At 42.5% G+C, this 18,239-nt stretch overlaps 1 protein-coding gene and 1 long non-coding RNA gene across 3 annotated transcripts in view; one reads left to right on the top strand and one right to left on the bottom strand.

Annotated features, from left to right (window-relative positions):
* Positions 1-18,239, bottom strand: part of TAF3 (TATA-box binding protein associated factor 3) — a 143,855-nt gene that overhangs the window by 120,073 nt on the left and 5,543 nt on the right. For both annotated transcript variants that reach the window (XM_081879713.1, XM_081879714.1), the window contains exon 2: positions 14,948-15,190. In XM_081879713.1, coding sequence (XP_081735839.1) covers positions 14,948-15,190 — 243 coding nt within the window. The remainder of the gene's footprint in view (positions 1-14,947; positions 15,191-18,239) is intronic.
* Positions 1,297-14,936, top strand: LOC309352033. The gene is made up of 3 exons (XR_014161035.1): positions 1,297-2,423; positions 5,004-5,173; positions 14,079-14,936. It is a non-coding gene; the product is annotated as an uncharacterized lncRNA (long non-coding RNA).

Below are 18,239 nucleotides of genomic sequence, written 5' to 3'. Positions count from 1 at the left end.
CCCCCTCAAATGGGTTTCACTATTTTTCAGACACTGAGCTTCATCTGTTCTGCGGCTCTCATTCTATGGAATCGGTTATTGAATTTTATTTGTTTATCGAATTGATACTCTTGCCCTTCATGGCAAACAATCTCGGGGCCAAGTCACATTCAAATAAAGCAAACGCAAAACACAGAACAAAACCAGTCAATAAAAGCATGCCTATCTTAAATATTTTTGTAGCGTGTATCCTTTGTGTGTGGTATCTTTGCAAGCTGCTTAGAGACAATCGCAGTTCAGTGGTATATACATTATTTAAATAAGTAATCGGCTTCCTATACCACTTATCAGGTGGCACAATATCTTTCACTCCCACCAAAAGTCTGGAGGAATAGAAGGGTTTTCGGCTGAACCAGATACACCTCGGGGGGGGGGGGAGCATGTTCCACAGTCAGTGCCACCACTAGTAAGTCCTATTCTGAGCCAAAACACCTTGAGATTTGCTTGGTGATGGAATAAGAAGGGAGGCCTCCTTGGCTGGTCTTAAAGCCCAGGCAGATTAATGCTGAAAGAGGTGGTCCCTCGGAAAACTGGGTCCAAACTCACTCAGAGATTTCTACGTAAACTCTAAAACCTTGAGTATGGTTCAGTGGGTATAGTCAGTTGGCTCAGACTACTTTGAACCAGTGTTTTTTTTTTTAAGGTTATGAGCACCAGTCACTCTGGCCTCTGCATTTTGCACCAGCTGGGTAGCCTCCATACCATCTTCAAGGGCAGCCCCAAGTAGAGTGCATTTCAGTAATCTAGCCTGGAGGTTATCCAAGCATAGAGCTTGATCTAGAAATGCTCCCAAGCTATGGATCTGTTCCTTTGTGTGTGCATATATGCATGATTTGAATTCTGGTGCTGGAGGAGACTCTTGAGAGTCCCATGGACTGCAAGAAGATCAAACCTCTCCATTCTTAGGGAAATCAGCCCTGATTGCTCACTGGAAGGACAGATCCTGAAGCTGAGGCTCCAATACTTTGGCCATCTCATGAGAAGAGAAGACTCCCTGGAAAAGACCCTGATGTTGGGAAAGATGGAGGGCACAAGGAGAAGGGGGCGACAGAGGACGAGATGGTGGGACAGTGTTCTTGAAGCTATCAGCATGAGTTTGACCAAACTGCGGGAGGCAGTGGAAGACAGAAGTGCCTGGCGTGCTCTGGTCCATGGGGTCACGAAGAGTTGGACACGACTAAACGACTAAACAACAACAACATATGCATGCACAACTGTGCACAGATCAGGACTCTAACCCAATTCCCAGACACACAAGCCACCAACCCACAGAGGCTCCATCTTGTTGGGATGGGTATAAGCTTGAATTTATCCAGCTCAATGCTGCAGCCAAGCCACATCTGTGTGGCCTCGTCTGATTTAGATGACAGGGACAAACAGAGATGAGTGTCATCTGCATACTAACTCCTTGCTGTAAGATGCCCTGAGAACTTGGGAATATTGCTAACAAAGAAGATCCCACTTGCATTCTTCACCCTTATATGCTGTTTTGCATCCGAAGAAGCTTGAATGTGGTTTCTGGATGGTCTCCCCTCCAAGAGGCACAGGCCTTTGTTGCTTTTCATTTCCTGGACCCAGTCTTTAAAAATAACAACACTCATTCCCCTCCAGCCCTTAAGATGAAAATGCATCGATGTCTTCATGATTTCCAACTGCTGGCATAGAGGGCTCATGATGTGGCCCTTTCCACATCATCTGGCAACCTGCATGGCTGTCTTTCCAACACAGACTCCAGTTATGGTGGTCCACCTACAAACTCCTGCTGCCCACCACATGCCAGTGGCTCCCCTCTGGCCACAACACTTCTTTGCAACAACAGAAATCTACACCGTAGCAATTGATTTGCACAGCAGGACAATTTGGCAGACACCAACGACGATGTTTTTCATCTCTCCATCCTGTGAGCTGGCCCAAAAGCTCTAGAAAAATGGACTTTAGAGAATTTGAAAGTATCTGTCCACCCAGCCTTTAGTAAACTGCAGGCGCCACCTTAGAATAATTGTGTGTTTCACAGGCATCGGTGCCAACTTGCATGTTGTGAAATGATTAATTAGCACATGCTCTTACGCAACTCTATATGGGTAGCTCCCAAACACGGGTGTTCTTCCTCCTTCGCTGCTCCCAAAGCCACACCAGGCCCAATTGAGGAAAGCACCACAGAACAAACTTTGATTACTTTGCATTAGCCGGAACAAGCGCAGCAGAGATGATTGTTCCAACAAATGAATACTCGCGTATCCGTATGCAAACATTTAGAGAAAAGAGGTCGCTTTGAATGTCACAATAGCCAAGAAAAGTAGCCTTGCTGCCATTCTGTGGGTACGAAAATTCTAACTTGAACCCTTCTTAGAGGACCTAGCCAATAACGTGTTTCAACTGAAGAGGTATGTAGCAACCTGAACTAAGAAATTTGGAAATACTGTACAGTTCTTTTACAACCGGTGTTACATGTTTGTGGCAGAGGAGAAAATAAAAGATCAGCCACAGTCCATAGAATATTTCAAAATAATTTGGATCGCATCAAAATATTCTCCCCAAGTTCAATGTTTGCTAGATAAAATTCCTAATTATTGTTCAATAATATTGAAAATGTGCTCCTGGAATATAAATGACATGTGGAGTCATACAGAGATGACAGATATTATACAGAGATATATACAGCATGTGGGCTTGATATTAATATGTCTAGAGAAAGGCCACCAATGTTTCTAGCAATTCAGCACCAGCAATCAGACCTGAATGCAGACGTTTTTATCAGGACATACTGAAATATTGTTGAACTGTATAGAAAACAACAGCTACAAAGACAATGTAACAACAGTGTCAATTTATTTCCCGCCCTTCACCAGCAGGTCCCAGGTTGGGTTGCAACCATTTAAAATTCAACATTGAAAACAGTTTAAAACAAATTAACAGCCACAGGAATAGGGTGGGTCCCAAAAACACATATCTCAGGTGTCAAAGGCCATGTTAAAGAGGTGCATACATTGTTTGGAGCAAGGGAAGCCAACTCCATCAGCCGGAGCCAGTATAGCCAATTGTTAAGTGTTGTAATCCAACAGGCACCATGTTGGCTACTGCCGGTTTAGAGTAACTGAATTCACACTGAGCCGTCTAGTCTGGCAGACCCTGCCCTATGGAACTCCTAGCCGGCAGGGTCTAGGAAGGTACCATCCGTCCCTCCCTCCATTCAGATGTCTCCGGAATACTTTCTTGCTTGCAACATGCGGTTTCTTTGTAACCCAATCAGTCTTTATTGATGTTTTAAAATTAAGTTCTTACAGATATCTTTCCCAACTTTGTTTTTAATACCTTGTTGTTTTTATTCTATTACAAAACTGCAACTTATAAATTCGTGAATAAATAAATAATCGCATTCATTTGCTATCGGTTATATTTGCTTCTTTACTCTCGAATGTGCAGGCACAAGAGGGTGCAAAACTGCAGACCAGTCCCGTGCATTCATCTTCTAAACCTTCCTCTATGAAGGAAATCTTGCCGTGCAATTAACTGCACCCACAGATAGGCCCATGGCCTATCAGCATAGACATCCATCCTACATCCTATGTGTAATGTAGAATTAGCACTTTACAGGGTTCTCATCAGTAAGTGTCTATTAGAGCCCAAAGCCCCAAACCTTCTCACTTCTGCCACGTGGATTAAAAGCTCTCTCTTGGCCTCAGTTTCGCTCGCATAGGTTGATTTATTTGGAATTTTCACATTTGCTTTTCAACCGGAGTGGCCTGCCCTAGTGGGGCACAGCCACAGCAACAGCCTCCTAGCAGCAGCGCCACTGGTTGCAGGTTTGATCCCCATAAGGGACACGCTGCATATTCCTGATTTGCAGGGGGTTAGACTAGATGATCCTCAGGATCCCTTCCAATTCCAAGATGCCACGGTTCTGCTTTTCAACTACGTCCTTAAAGCTTTTCACATAAAAATGCCCTCCCACCACCTGAGGTTAGGTGGTGAGGTAGTAGACAGAAGTACAGTAACCTCTGAACCAAGGTGTCTTATTCAGGGTCTGCAGATTTCCTTCACATCCAGAAAAAAGGGTGATCAGCCTCACATTCTGTAACTCTAATGAAAAGCGAAATAAAGAAAGTTTCTCCCTTTCCTAACAAACAGTTCTCTACAGAGGAAAAATGTAAATATGTCCTAAAGGTCAGCAAACATGAGTTATTTCAGGTGAGGAGGAAAGTCTCCCTTCAGTTATCAATCACATATTTTATTATGTGCTTTCCCCCCCCCAAAAAAACCCAACACCAAACAAATACACTAGAGATCACTGTGCATTGCACAATTATTCAGAAGGGCAAAATCAGTGGCATGATCAAGTTGAGTCTGGGTCTGGTGCCTGGTCAGTGAGGAATTACTTAAGCAATGTTGATGAAACACTTTGAACACCCTAAGGAACTATATCAATCTTATAATTAAGTACTGATCCTTGTTTCAGTCTGTTTTTTATTTTAGTATTTTGTGAGGTGTTTTTTTGTTTGTTTGTTTTTTTTGGTAAGACACCTTGAATTTTTTTTCTAGTAAATGGAAAGGCAGTATGTACATTTCTTAAGGAATAATAACTATGGTGTTATTACTAAAACCCAGCAGGTTTTCTTTCACCAAATGTCATTCTATTTCATCGTTTTGCTGTTTAAGAAGATTTGGTCAGGTCCACAAAACCCAAAATCATATATAAAATCGTTTCCTCTCTGCAGCGCTTCCAGTTCTTGAAACACTGGTGTCTGCATTAACAACACATATAAATTTGCTATGCATGCAAATTCCGTCATTTGGCGGATACTGTTTTCTTTAAAAAAAAAATAAATCCAGAAAAAGTTGCACCTTTGGTGCCGCTGTGGCTTTAAAGGCACATGGCACAGAAATAAAAGCCTCTTTAATGGATGCTTTTAAGTTTTCCCATACAAAATCAAGCATTGCTTTGTTTCGTATTTAATTTGCAATAGGATACCCAGCAGCTTAGCTAAAAGAGCTTTCCTGGCCAGGGACTCAGCATCGCCTGCTGAGATGGGCTCCACGCAGAGGCAAAGCGCTATCGGAGGCCAGCTCCGCCAAACAGCACCACGTTCTCCTTTAAAGTTAATCTGAACATGCCGGACTTGAGGGGAAATGAAAGGTGAGTTTCTCTCCCTTCCTATGGCACGGAGACTTCCTGAGCAAAGCTGACTGGGCAAAACCTGCCATTTCCTCCTTGGTATTCCCAATTGCGTCTGTCAGACAGAGTTAGAGTGGCACGTATGGGGGGGGGGGGAATGACCAAAAGCTAACACAGGAAAAAGTACTTTACACAATATAAAGAGTCTTGTAAACTCTTATTATCCGAAAATGAGCCCCCGATATTTAAAATCACAAAGCCAGCCTGATACTGACAACAAGCCAAAAGAAAACACACACACATATACTTACGAGACACCAGAACATTAACAAAATACCACATATTTATTCCAATACTGGGGAGGGGGGTGGGATGCACAAAAAGCTGGCAGGGGAGTTTTCCAGTCCACCCACTGGAAGCCAAGGAGTATAGCAAAAGTTGCCATGCAACAGTTGGGTTCAAATTCCTGCTTAGCCTGGAGTCTCATTGGGTGGTCTTGGCAAACTCAACTCTCTTGCAGCTTAACATGAGATAAGGAAATGATGTAACCTGTCCCGATCCAGTGGGGTAGGGTAGGGAAGCAATCCAACGCCCTCAATTCCCAACCACACTTCCTCAGATGCAAGCATCATTAATTTTCAGTAAGAACCTGCTTTCAAATAGACATGCTTTGTATCCCAACCTAAAAAGGAAAAAGAAAACCCATCCGAGTCAGGCCTCAGAAAGGTGTTCTTCCGGCACATCCAAAATGACTAGTTGCATTAGTCAAGCACCTTCCATAGTGAAAATTTCCCTTCTTCCAGGTACAGACACTCATGACCACAATGTTCCTCACAACCATAAATGAACACTGTGGGTTTTCAAAAATATCTTTTATTGATTTTTCAACCAAATTTACCCTGCAGACACAGGTTCCTTGAGGGAAAGAACTGTTCCACTCTGGGTGGCTTCCAACACATATACAGTGGTACTTCTGGTTGTGGACGGGATCCCTTCTGGAGGTCCGGTTGGATCCTGAGGTTTCCGCAACCTGAAGACTGCTTCTGCGCATGGCAAAACCCAGTAAAATACTTCCGGGTTTGCCATGTGCGCACCCCAAAGTTCACGTAACCGGAGGGTTACGTAAACAGAGGTGCGACTGTAAAAGCCTAATAAAACAAACATTAAAAACTTCCCTATACAGGGTTGCTTCCAGCTGTCTTCTAAAAGTCACACAGTTGTTTTTCTGTTTGATATCTGATGGGATGGCGTTTCACAGGGTGGGCGCCACAACCGAGAAGGCCTTCTGCCATGTCACTATAAAGTTACCATCTCCTCCTTTTCCGGCTAATGCATTGTGACTTCCTTAGTTAATTTATAACTAAACCCCGTTATTGGTATTGGATTATGGTCATATTCTAGTGGGATTATTGCTGGCAGTATACCCCAGCAGCAAAAGCAACTGTCTATTCCACAACATGCTCATGCATTTTGCCCTCAACCTCCAAATCAGAGGTGTGTTGTGTCCATCCACTTAAGGTGCAATATTCCCATAGATGCCACATTTCTGTTGAAGATGCTCAAATACATCCTTGCTGGCTCAAGTAACACCAAGAAATGAAGGGGGAGACAATTTATGGAACACTTCGTGATTTCAATAAAGCAGAAGGCTTTATATCCACATATATGAGCCCTAAAAAAACAGCACCTAGCATTTCAATGTAGTAACTACATTATCAGTGGTGGTTAATAAATTACATTTTTATCCCCATATTCTACATGTAAACCCCATGTACAACTCACATATGCCACAAGTAGAAAACAGGGCAGTAATCTGGATGTTATTTCATTCATGCAATTCCGTGTGGGTTTTGCAGAATTTGGGGTTTTCTTCTTTTAGCAGAAGATGGTGGCAGGCTTGGAACACCTTAAGGCTTTTGGGAAGAGACACGTGCAGAAACACAAAACATGCAAACTGGGACTGGCAAGGAAAATAAGGCAGAAATGAATGGGAACTGAAAAAACTACTGATGTATGATTTTCCTTTCAAAATCAGTTGCACGCTGCATTTTCTGTTGTTCTTTTTTAATTGCTCATGCTTAGTTTTTATTTGTGATACCCAGCAAACACCCATTTATTTAAAAATATATAAATAAGATTTTTAAAAAAAAAAAAAAAAATGTTGTGCGAAACCAAAGAAGGGAAATATGCCTCCACCATACAATGGGCACAATCTGCCTGGAACTTATCAACAGACGTTATTAAATGAATAGGAACTCCTCAAGAGCTCTATACACAGAACAAGGGAGTTCCCTGTGGACTGTGCTTATTAGACTAATTTGAAACAGATGGATTCTGGGGGAGAAAGGTTCCTGATGCTCCAAATGTAATGAGATCCTCAAGTTGTACACAGTACAGGAAGCAAAGTGACCACCAAATAAAGCAAAACATTAACAAGAAATGCAGTGGGAGAGAACAAAATGGAATGACGGCTCAATTATGGGATTTTAAAAAAAAAATCCTTGAAATAATCATGCTATGAAACTAAAATCATTAGCCCCCCAAGAGTCAAATTTATTTGCCAAAAACCAGTGGTCATTACAAAAATGGAAATATACGCAAGTTGTAAGGAATGTACATTTTTACACTGGGCTCCATTTTTTGCTATACATTTTTGTATGGCCCAGTAACCTCTTTCAAAGTCGTTTCCCAAGGGGAATTATATAGGCAGAACTACACTATTCAGTGGTGCCTCACAAGACGAAAATAATCCGTTCCGTGAGTCTCTTCGTCTAGCGGTTTTTTCATCTTGCGAAGCAACCCTATTAGCGACTCAGCGGATTAGCGCTATTAGCGGCTTAGCGGCTATTAAAGGCTTAGCGGCTTAGCGGCTATTAGCGGTTTAGCAGCTTAGAAAAAGGGGGGGAAGTGAAAAAAATTGCAAGACTCGCAAGACGTTTTCGTCTTGCGAAGTAAGCCTATAGGGAAATTCGTCTTGCGAAGCGCATCGAAAAACAGAAAACCCTTTCGTCTAGCGGGTTTTTCGTCTTGCGAGGCATTCGTCTTGCGGGGCACCACTGTATAATGGGAAATTATCTTCTACTTCTCTCTGGCCACAAATGTAAAGATGACAATAAGCACACACAGACCTTAAACATATGCTGTGAGCACAGCATGACGCATCAAAGCAATAAATGCTCTCATCGCATAATGTGGAAAAAAATTGTCTGGAAAACCACAATCAGACTTAACAGAAAAATAAAATGGTAAGAATTGCCTAGTTTAAAACAACGTAATTATATGTTGTGAACCGCCCTGAGACCTGCAAATGATGGGCAGAATATAAATTTAAATGACAACAACAATTTCGTACATATCTATTGGAAATTTGCTCCGTGTAACATTTTTTAGGCAACCTCATATAGAGCATATGCTTTAATTTAACCATTATGGAAGCAAAACTGTACAAATTGTGGGCAACAGCGAAGGAAACCCAACCTCGAATTTCATCATGAGAACAGGAGCGTCATGTGGGAGGTTTAAGAGCAAAAAGAAATTTGGGGAGTTTCCAGTTTGATGACATTTGCCCACCCCACACTTCTGTAACATGTGCCACTTATCTAAGATCTTGTCTAAATGACCTTCTTGAAAGTGGGCAAAGTTTAACAGGGTCTTAGTCACTTGTACCGTTAGAAGTCTTGTCGATTCCAGATGCCCTGCCCGCATATGATTCTGCCTAAGCAAAATTCCTACATACTTAATAGGTTACAAGTTAAGGGTTTTAATATTATCCATCATCCACTTATGTAGCTTGGGCCTTTTATCAAACCACATTAAACTTAGCATCAGCACAGCTCCTTTTTTCAAAAAGATCCAAGATCTCTACGAAGATGCCTCATAGCTATCACTATAGTGGATACAAGCACCATGCCAGCTTCAGAAACTAGTATGGAAACTTCGTCATCAAAAAAATGTGGGAGATAAATGCTGAAGATTAAACAAAAATGGCACAGACATCAATGTCCTACTGTCCTCAGAGCAGGGACTGTATAGGCCAGTTAAACCAAACCTAGCTTTAAGGTCAGTATAAGAAGAAAGGTTTTTAATTAAATTTAGTGACTCTCTTATCACATCATTTGTACTGAACAATTTAAACCAAGTCTCCGTCTGACAAATCAAAATCTGAAAACAGATCTAAAATTGCACACATTCAGAGGAGTAGCTGTGTTAGTCTCTTCCAGCAAAAACAGCAGAGGGTTCGTGGAACCTTAAAGACCCACAGATTATGGCGTGCCACGTGAACCCACGTTGTGTCAGATGAGCCAAAAAATCTTATGTCAAAGAAAATTTATTAGTCTTCAAGGTGCTACACAACTCTCTTTTCCCCCCATAAAGCTATAGGCCCTTTCTAGATACATATGAACCAAAACAGAGCACCTATGTATTCTCAGCTTTCCTTTAAAGAATCCATTCTATTCTTCCACTACAATATTGTGTTCATCAGCATCAATTGCTAATTTTGGCAATATAGGGATTAAATCTTACATATGAAATCCAACAGACTTACGGAGCGATAATTCTTGGGTCTCTCTTGGAATGGATACAAAGCTTGACTCCCATCAAAATTGAATCTTACCAGAATTACAAAAAAGTAAAAAGCTTTCCAAATACTGGAGCCCACCAATTAATATTTCCTATACAAACGGGAGGGGGGGGGTTACCATATCCTCATGAGATGCAATTATTAGCAAGATCCTGAACAAGCTTTCTAACTTTGCCCTCTATAACTGGAGGCACTAAGGTGTATTCTTAATATCAGGGAAGGTTACTGGCAAACACTTCATTGCCAAGCTATTCCAAGAATTAAAGAGAGATTAAAAATGCTCTCCCTACTGTGTGGGTAACATCTGTGTTCAATGGACTATTTGGTTTCCCTCTTTCTATTAGCCCCAAATATACAGAATAATGGGCTTCTTTTTCAGTCAACGTTGTTCTCTTTTATTCTTGACCCCATGACAATGAAACTAAAACAGCATTTTGTATCTCAGCAGTGCAATTTCTCCTTCAATGTAAATAATTTAGGATCTAATTAGCAGGTTTTATGCACCATAGAACAGGTTTTTTTTTTTTCCAGCAGGTGGCTGAACTGAATAACTATTACGCTCTTCCTCTGAAATTGTGTCCTTTTATATAGGTTGAAGCATTAAACGGGCAATTTTCATTTAATTTTTTAAAGAATTTGCATGGAAGTAAATAAAAATCCCAGCCACTGCAGAGACTTAAGCCTAACCTTCAACGCAACACCTAATTTATTCAAAATGATGCTACAGTCGCAACAGGCTGCATCCCTCACTTGTACTTATCCCATAGATTGATTAATAGCCTGAATTTCCCAGTCTTGGGGCAGCTACCTATCTAGGCTCATCATGCACCTTCAGCTGTGTTTTTAAGGCAAACACATCCTTCTAATCAGTATTCTTGCAGTATTCTCCTTGTTAACTACATCAAGCAAGATCTCAGGCAAATTTTAACAATATTTTCAAAAGGACCACTTGATTGACACTCTGTAAGGGGGGGGGAATACTGAGCAGACTCCCCCACCCCACCCTCACCTGCCCAGTCTCTGCTCACATCCCATATTATTCTCCCTTTGAAATCTGTCTTCCCTACTGGCTCTTCCCTAACGGCATCGTCTGTCTGCTTCTCAAGCTTGGCTGCCTTTCTCATTTTGTCCGTTTCTCCTGTTGCTTCTCCCTGCTAGGTCGATGCATACATGGAAGCTCATTTGTACAAAAAGCAATCAGTGTCTGGCACTTGACAAGTGGAATGGCAGAGGGAACTTAACACAGACTTTTACAGTACTTAACCACCAGGCATGGGTAGTTGACAGGAGAAGCTGTTTCAGGCTGGCCTCCTAGCCAGAAACGCAAGGGAACGGGGAGACAGGAGGGCTGGCTATACAATACAGACTTAAGAGCGTTAGCACTGCAAAGCTTCTCTGCCTCCAAAACATGCTGCCTGAAAACCGGCAGCCTATCATGGCTACTAAAATTATGATTCAAAATGAGAAGAGACAAGGAGAAATGGGCACTCCTCACTGTTTCCAAAGGGTGACAACACAATGCAGGTATTCCTGTGTAATGGCGGCTTTGTGTCTCCCAAAAACAAGTCACATAGGCGGGCAATATCCACAGCCCTTTTGTCCACTTGGCCTATGCTAGGTTTTCATCCAAAAATTTGCGACACGTAACAGCAGCTCAGCAAGGTCTCCCGCAGAGACCCAAGACACACAGGTTTCAGCCCTACTCTGCCACCAACGGCTGCTGCGTCGTTTTATAAATCTCGGCTTCCCCAATTTTGTGTCTGTTCCACCCACCCTTCCTATGATTCATCATGACTTTGCTTCCCCATATCTGCTACTTCCTGCACCTTTCTTTCCCCAAGTCTGCTTTCACCCATCACATTCAATCCCAAACCCCATTCCTTCTCTGCCCGATTCCCATAGTCACTACCTCTCTCAAACTATTGCCTTCCATTCCACCGGGCTTCTGTCTCATCACAGGTTAGCCAACAACTGAAGAGAGGTAGTTGGGTAACAACCAGCCTTGGGGATTTGTCCCTTTTCTTGAATTAGTCTTGAATTAGTTTTTCCAGCAAAGTGACAGAATTGGTATTTGACACAGTGGCATGTTCTTTGCTTTCATAGGGTACCTCATTCTTGCCTATGATCGAGACAGACACCCTAAAAACACAATGGGTTTTATCCAATGTTAGTCCTACTCAGAGTAGACCCAGATAAACTGAAGATATAACTGAGGCCCATTAATTTCAACAGGTCTACTCTAAATATAACTCAACTGGAGACTACTCAAGGCACTATATATGAAATATGTCCACCCACTGTATTTCCTAACGCACTGTCCTCATAACTACAAGCTTATTAAGTAATACTAAATCCACCGTTTAGCAATGGTCCTCCATTCTTGCCATGGCCTTTCATGCTAAACAAAGCAGCTATCTTTGATCTAATCAGGATTATACAAAACAGAATCTCTGTCTCAACAGAGAAAAGGGAAGATCTGTTCCTCCCTAGATATGGAGGCGATCATATCTATTTACATCGAATGGCAAGCAAAATAAACTAATTCTATATCCAGAAGACAGCAATTTGTTTAAGCTTGAATGTGGTATTTCAGCTCACAAAGACCAGCACACGCAGCAGACAAGAGCGCTAACCCGATTCATTTATAAGGTAGGAGAGTAACACCTGCTGGTCGTGGGTTATAGTAAATACACAAAAGTCTCCACCACAGAAAAATTATCCAAGCAATAGGCACTAAAAACAAAAACTTCACTTCTCAATAGCTACACACATACAAAATATTTGAGAGAGATAATAATGTGAGAAGAAACTGTCAAGTTTCACCCATGATAAATGTACGAACAAATAAATTCTCAAGGGCCACTCACACAACATTGCAGCCGACGCTGGCTCAAGAATGTAGCAAGTGAGGCTGTATCCTATACTGGAACTCCACTGGTGCAGGCCCCTCCCATATTGTCAAAACCAGCTTCGGGGTTTGGGGGACACACCCACCCAGAGATTTTGTGGTGCATGGAAGGAGAGGAATCGTTAAGTCTCACTGTGCCAACACTGACTGCAACCCATGGTCAGCTCTATTTGGCAGAAAGCGCTTCAGATTCTGAATTATGTACTTAGAAATGGAAACCTGCAAAAATTCACAGGTGTGTCGTGTTGTTGGCAACACTTCTCTGTGTGTCGGTTCCATGCATCCGCAACATTGGAGCATTAAATGAATACATAACACAGAACTATGGTGTGACCATGCTTGGAACACTATGTGCAGTTCTGGTGGCTGCATTGAAAGGTGGGTGTCGCAAGCCTGGAAAAGACGCAGAAAGGAGTGATCACGGAGCTGCAGCAATATGAGGAAGGTTTACAATAATGAGTAGTGGCAGGCAGGAGCACATTTTGCTGTTCAGGGTTTTCCAGTTATGGAGGAAAGCCCCCTTTCTGGTCATCTTGTGCCTAAATTCAAAACATGATGGGACTCAGAGGACAGGTTGTGACAAAGATCATATGGTCCAGGCAGATTCATATGATATAGAGCTGCCACATTTTGCTTCAGATGAACGGAACGTAACTGTATGACGAATGTGTGCCTTTAGGATGCAAATTTTACACAGTCCATAGGAACTTTTATTTATTTCTACCTTGGCTTTTCTCATATCGTTAGTTCAAAGCAGGTGTCAAAAACACTAAAATATACAGTGGTACCTCGGGTTACATACGCTTCAGGTTACATACGCTTCAGGTTACATACGCTTCAGGTTACACACTCCACTAACCCATAAATAGTGCTTCAGGTTAAGAACTTTGCTTCAGGATAAGAACAGAAATCGGGCTCTGGCAGTGCGGCAACAGCAGGAGGCCCCATTAACTAAAGTGGTCTTCAGGTTAAGAACAGTTTCAGGTTAAGAACGGACCTCCAGAACGAATTAAGTACTTCACCCAAGGTACCACTATAATATAAATAACTGAAATTGCTATCCAAATAATGTCTAATACTATATAACTCACAAAAAAATGCAACAACCAATACCATGAAATCTGCACAGGGCATAAGGTTTGGTTCCTATTTATATTTGTCATTTTAGGAATTGGCCCAATCTGTTCTGAGTTGCTCTATGGTCTGTCCAATTTGGCTCATGCTTGGGATCTGAAGCAGCTTCACTGAAAACAAATTTCACTTTAATAGGAAATCAAAGCAGACAGAAGTGGATGAAATTTGCAGGCATAGCAGCCCCTCAAAAGTGGCTTAAACCTGCCAAATTATAAAAAATATGTAGAGATTTGATTTGGGACGGGACACCTTGATTTTTGTAGAAAAGGGAAACATTTCCAACTTTTTATTTTATGTCCCAGAGAACTATATGAAATATGCAGCCACAGTCGCCCCTTAGGTTTCACGAACCCTACACAACATTTCAAGAGGAGCAAACATACAACCCTACAATAGTACTCCTATCACTGGAACGAAAACCTTCTCAGATACAAGGTCTCTTTGCGCCACTTTATCCTCACCGACATATTACTGTCCATCTGTGTAAGTGGGTTCTGAGGCACAGTTCACTCAGCGTTCCAAACTGATCAGCTGAAGTTAGTAGCTCACAATAATTTTCACCAGCCTACCTACTTGCCATGTCTTTTGAAGCAATTCATAGCACATTAAATTCCTGAAAAGAGGTGGTGGAGAAGAGAACCTACTTTTTCCACGGTACAAAACCTGGTTACTTCCCTGTTATTCTTACTCACCCATAGTGACCAGGTGAATGTCTAAGTGGAAATTTGGCGCATTAATACACATCCCAACATGCTTTGCTCACATGCCAAGTTGTAATGCACCCCATGACCAATCTTAACCCTACAATGTTTTTAATTCAGGTTCTTCACAACTTTTATCTGGGAAACCAGTGCTGGGACATTAGTGAATTGCCCCAAACCTAACAGGGCTGAGCAGTGATTCTAACCCAGCTCCATTTCCTACAATGGCAGCTCTTTGAGCCATTTGTCAATGAAGCCAGTGGAACTACCATGGTAAACCTGAACAGCAAAAAGTGCTGCCTGCCACTACACGTTATTGCAACACTCAATTCTGCTGCTAGCTGTAATGTATCCTCACGATGCGAAACAGAAGGTAGCAGACTCCAAGCTTCCTGAAATGCAAGCGAGCCGGCATTACTGCTCAAAAACAAGCAGATAAAAACAAAGCAAAGAAATTGTTAATTTCTCACCTTCTTGAGAAGAGACAATGGGTGGCATGTAATCAGGAATATACTCTTTCCTCTCTTCTGCATCTTTGCTTCCAGGCTGGGGGAACTGCAGGACATTATTCTTGCTGACAGGGTATAAGGGGATTTGATGCGCAAAAGTGACTGGCTCAATATTGAGTATGTAATCTTCCAGCTCATGCAGGTTGACCCCCATAAGATTGAAGGCTTCACCTACATCCTCCAAAATTGGATCTGTCCGGCCATCTGTTAAAAAAGAAAAGGAAAAAAGGAATCAAGAAAGGTTTTGAAAGCAAACATTGCAAGTGCATAAGAAATATGTTGATTTAGTAGCTTCAAAAGGAAAAGCAGCAAAGCACTGTCAAGAAAAGTCCCAGCTGCCTCATTGCCTGGGTGTCCAAAAATCTGATTCTGGCAACTAGGAATATCAACACTTTTTTTCACAGTCCTAAACACCTGACACTGCACTACTCGCATTCAAAATATTTGTTTCTACTTCTAGTTCAGACTTTTAAAATATATGCACACAAGGCTACAGCACCATTGGAATAATTTATATCCATACATGATGGTGAGTCATGGCCAAGAATTACAGAAGCAAGTCAGCATGCCAGTGGCTCAACCTATGTGTAGATGCAGAAAAGTGATGCCCCATGATAATTTGTGGGGAACAGAAGGGGACGGGCAGGGACTTGGAAGACTTCCTGTCCCTTTTAATTCCAATGCATTCCTCCATCACCATCAACACGACCTCCACAAGGGAGCCCCTCTGGGAAACCCATTTGGTTGCAGGGATATAAAAATATGTATTTCACCATGTGGTAGAGTTTAAAGACAACGAGGTGTCCATGTGGCTGCAGGTGTCTTAGGCTCATGTAAGCTCACATGACTCCTCAGACAGTCACCTTTTTAGCAGCTGAAAGTATATACATTATTGTGCAGCCATATAAATATAAACAGTTTACCCTTGTTAGTTCCCCACCACCACAGACACTAGTTTTATTTGGACCATCTGTATGGAGTACCATCACATCCTCTGCTAGTCCCATCTCCCCAGTGCTAGGGGAAGGTATGAAAGGGAGAGGTCTACTCTAGGCACATTACCCACCCACCCCTGTTTAGAGCTCTGAATGCTGAGGGTACAAAATCAAAGTGGGGAGCCTAGAAAAGCAGAGGAGACTCCCCTTGTCAGGCCTTCCCCTCGACATGTGGATGGTGGAGGACAGGGGCAGCAAGGGATGAGCCCCCTGTTCTGGTGCTCCATGAGAAGTTACAGAACTACTGATTTGGGCCAGGTAACAGTTCAAGATCTCCACTATCCCTGGGGCAGATGAACTGTCCTTTGAAGAACGTATGGATCTGCTTTTTACCTTCTTAGTGCACTTAGCCCAATACTGTCCCCTCAACCTACATCAACTGAATTGGTACTTATTTCTACAATGAGCCATTTATTTTGCGTTCGTAACTTCATACCGTTCTATGTTCATGTATACCCACATATGTCTCTTGGGAGCACTGCTTTCCCTGTAAGATGAACCTCCGGGTCCCTTCCAACTCTATGATTCTATGATCATTCATTAAACATGCACTTCTTGTTGTTTAGTCGTTTCGTCATGTCTGACTCTTTGTGACTAAACATGCCCTACTGCCTTGTTAATCTCCAGATCCACCACCAGAGGGCACCCCATCCATTCCTGACAGTAGTTGACAGTTGCAACATTTTTTCCTCCCACCTCAATTACAAAAAGGCCCACAAATATTTGTGTTTGTGTTTATTGTATTTATATACCCGCTTTTCTCCCAAGCAGCTCAAGGTGGTACTCCTCTCCTCCTTTTATCCTCACAACAACCCTGTGAGAAAAGACAGTGACTGGCCCAAGACCACCCAGTGAGTTTCATAACTGAGTAAGGATCCGAACCCTGATCTCTCAAGTCACAGTCCAACATGCTAACCATTACACCACACTGGCTGGTAATGGCAGGCAGTCAAATTGTGTACTTGTCCAAACCCTGACTGCCTCCACCAACCTCATATCCAAAGTCCAATCAACTGGGAATAACTCTCCATAGGTCCCAACAAGAGAAGAATGGTTACAGAAACTAATGGAGTATGCAGAAATGGCGAAACTTACCGGAAGAGTAAGAAATCAAGGCAACAAACTTTTAAAGGAATGAAAATGGTTTATTGAGTATACACAAATAAACTGTAAACAGATCAAGACATTGAAAGGATTATTGTAAAAACCTGCAGTTTCAAGAATATATGAGAGAATAGACGAGTAAAAGAATACTGTATTTTTCGCCCTATAGGGTGCACCGGCCCATAGGGCGCACCTATTTTTTTGGGGGGGGGGGGAATAAAGAAAAAAAATTTCCCCGCCCCCAGCCCAGCAAGCTTGGGGGGGAAATAATTTTTTTTCTTTATCTCCGCAGGCTAGCGGATAGGTGCCCTAAGCCCGGGGTGCGCAGTGCCGCGCTCCCCGGACTTCGGGCTGCAAGCACCTATCCGCAAGCCTTCGGAGCCCGCGGGAGTTCCCGCTGGGCTCCGCAGGCTTGCGGATAGCTTCCTGAAGCCTGCATTCGCCCCATAGGACGCACACACATTTCCCCTTCATTTTTGGAGGGGAAAAAGTGCGTCCTATAGGGCTAAAAATACGGTAAGTTAAGAAAATTTGCAGCATGCAGGAAAGGATGAAAATAAATGTAAAGAACCGCAGAAATGGAAGGGAGTCGAAGTCGGAAATGTTAAAGTTATGGTTAAATAATTGTTGTGATATATATAAATGAAAAGAGTAAGTCTCCATACACTCCTCCAAACTGGAGAAGAGAATAGGAACCAATCCCTGTCATGCCCAGCACTGCTATGTCCAGAAAGGAAAAGAATGTTCCCCACGGCAATTAAATCTGTGCCCCTCTTACACGATTACCTCCTTCAAGACTAACAAGCTGGCAGAGTAGAAGGCTGCTGTGCCACCAATATTTCTATCTAGCCTTCTTTCTGCCAGCTCGCTTGCTGCTTTGGAGCTATCTGGTATTTAGGCTGACCTCAGTCAACCCTGTTCCAACATTAAATGCACCCATTTTCTCCTTCATCCAACGGAATCCTCATCTCTTCTCTTCCCTTCAACCATAATTCCCAAATAGGGAGCAAACAGGGAAACTGGATACTAGGCCATGAGAAGCCACAGTCTTTGGTCCACCACTTACAGAGAATATAACCCTATCTATTACCTTTAGCACCACTTTCCTATCCACCCCCTCTGTGAGAACTGAACTCCATACCCAAAAACGCAAC

This window comes from Podarcis erhardii (genome assembly GCF_964252035.2).
Source record: "Podarcis erhardii genome assembly, chromosome: 10".
NCBI lineage: Eukaryota > Metazoa > Chordata > Lepidosauria > Squamata > Lacertidae > Podarcis > Podarcis erhardii.
Note: the sequence above shows the minus strand (reverse complement) of the source record. Positions and strands in the feature narration are given on the sequence as shown.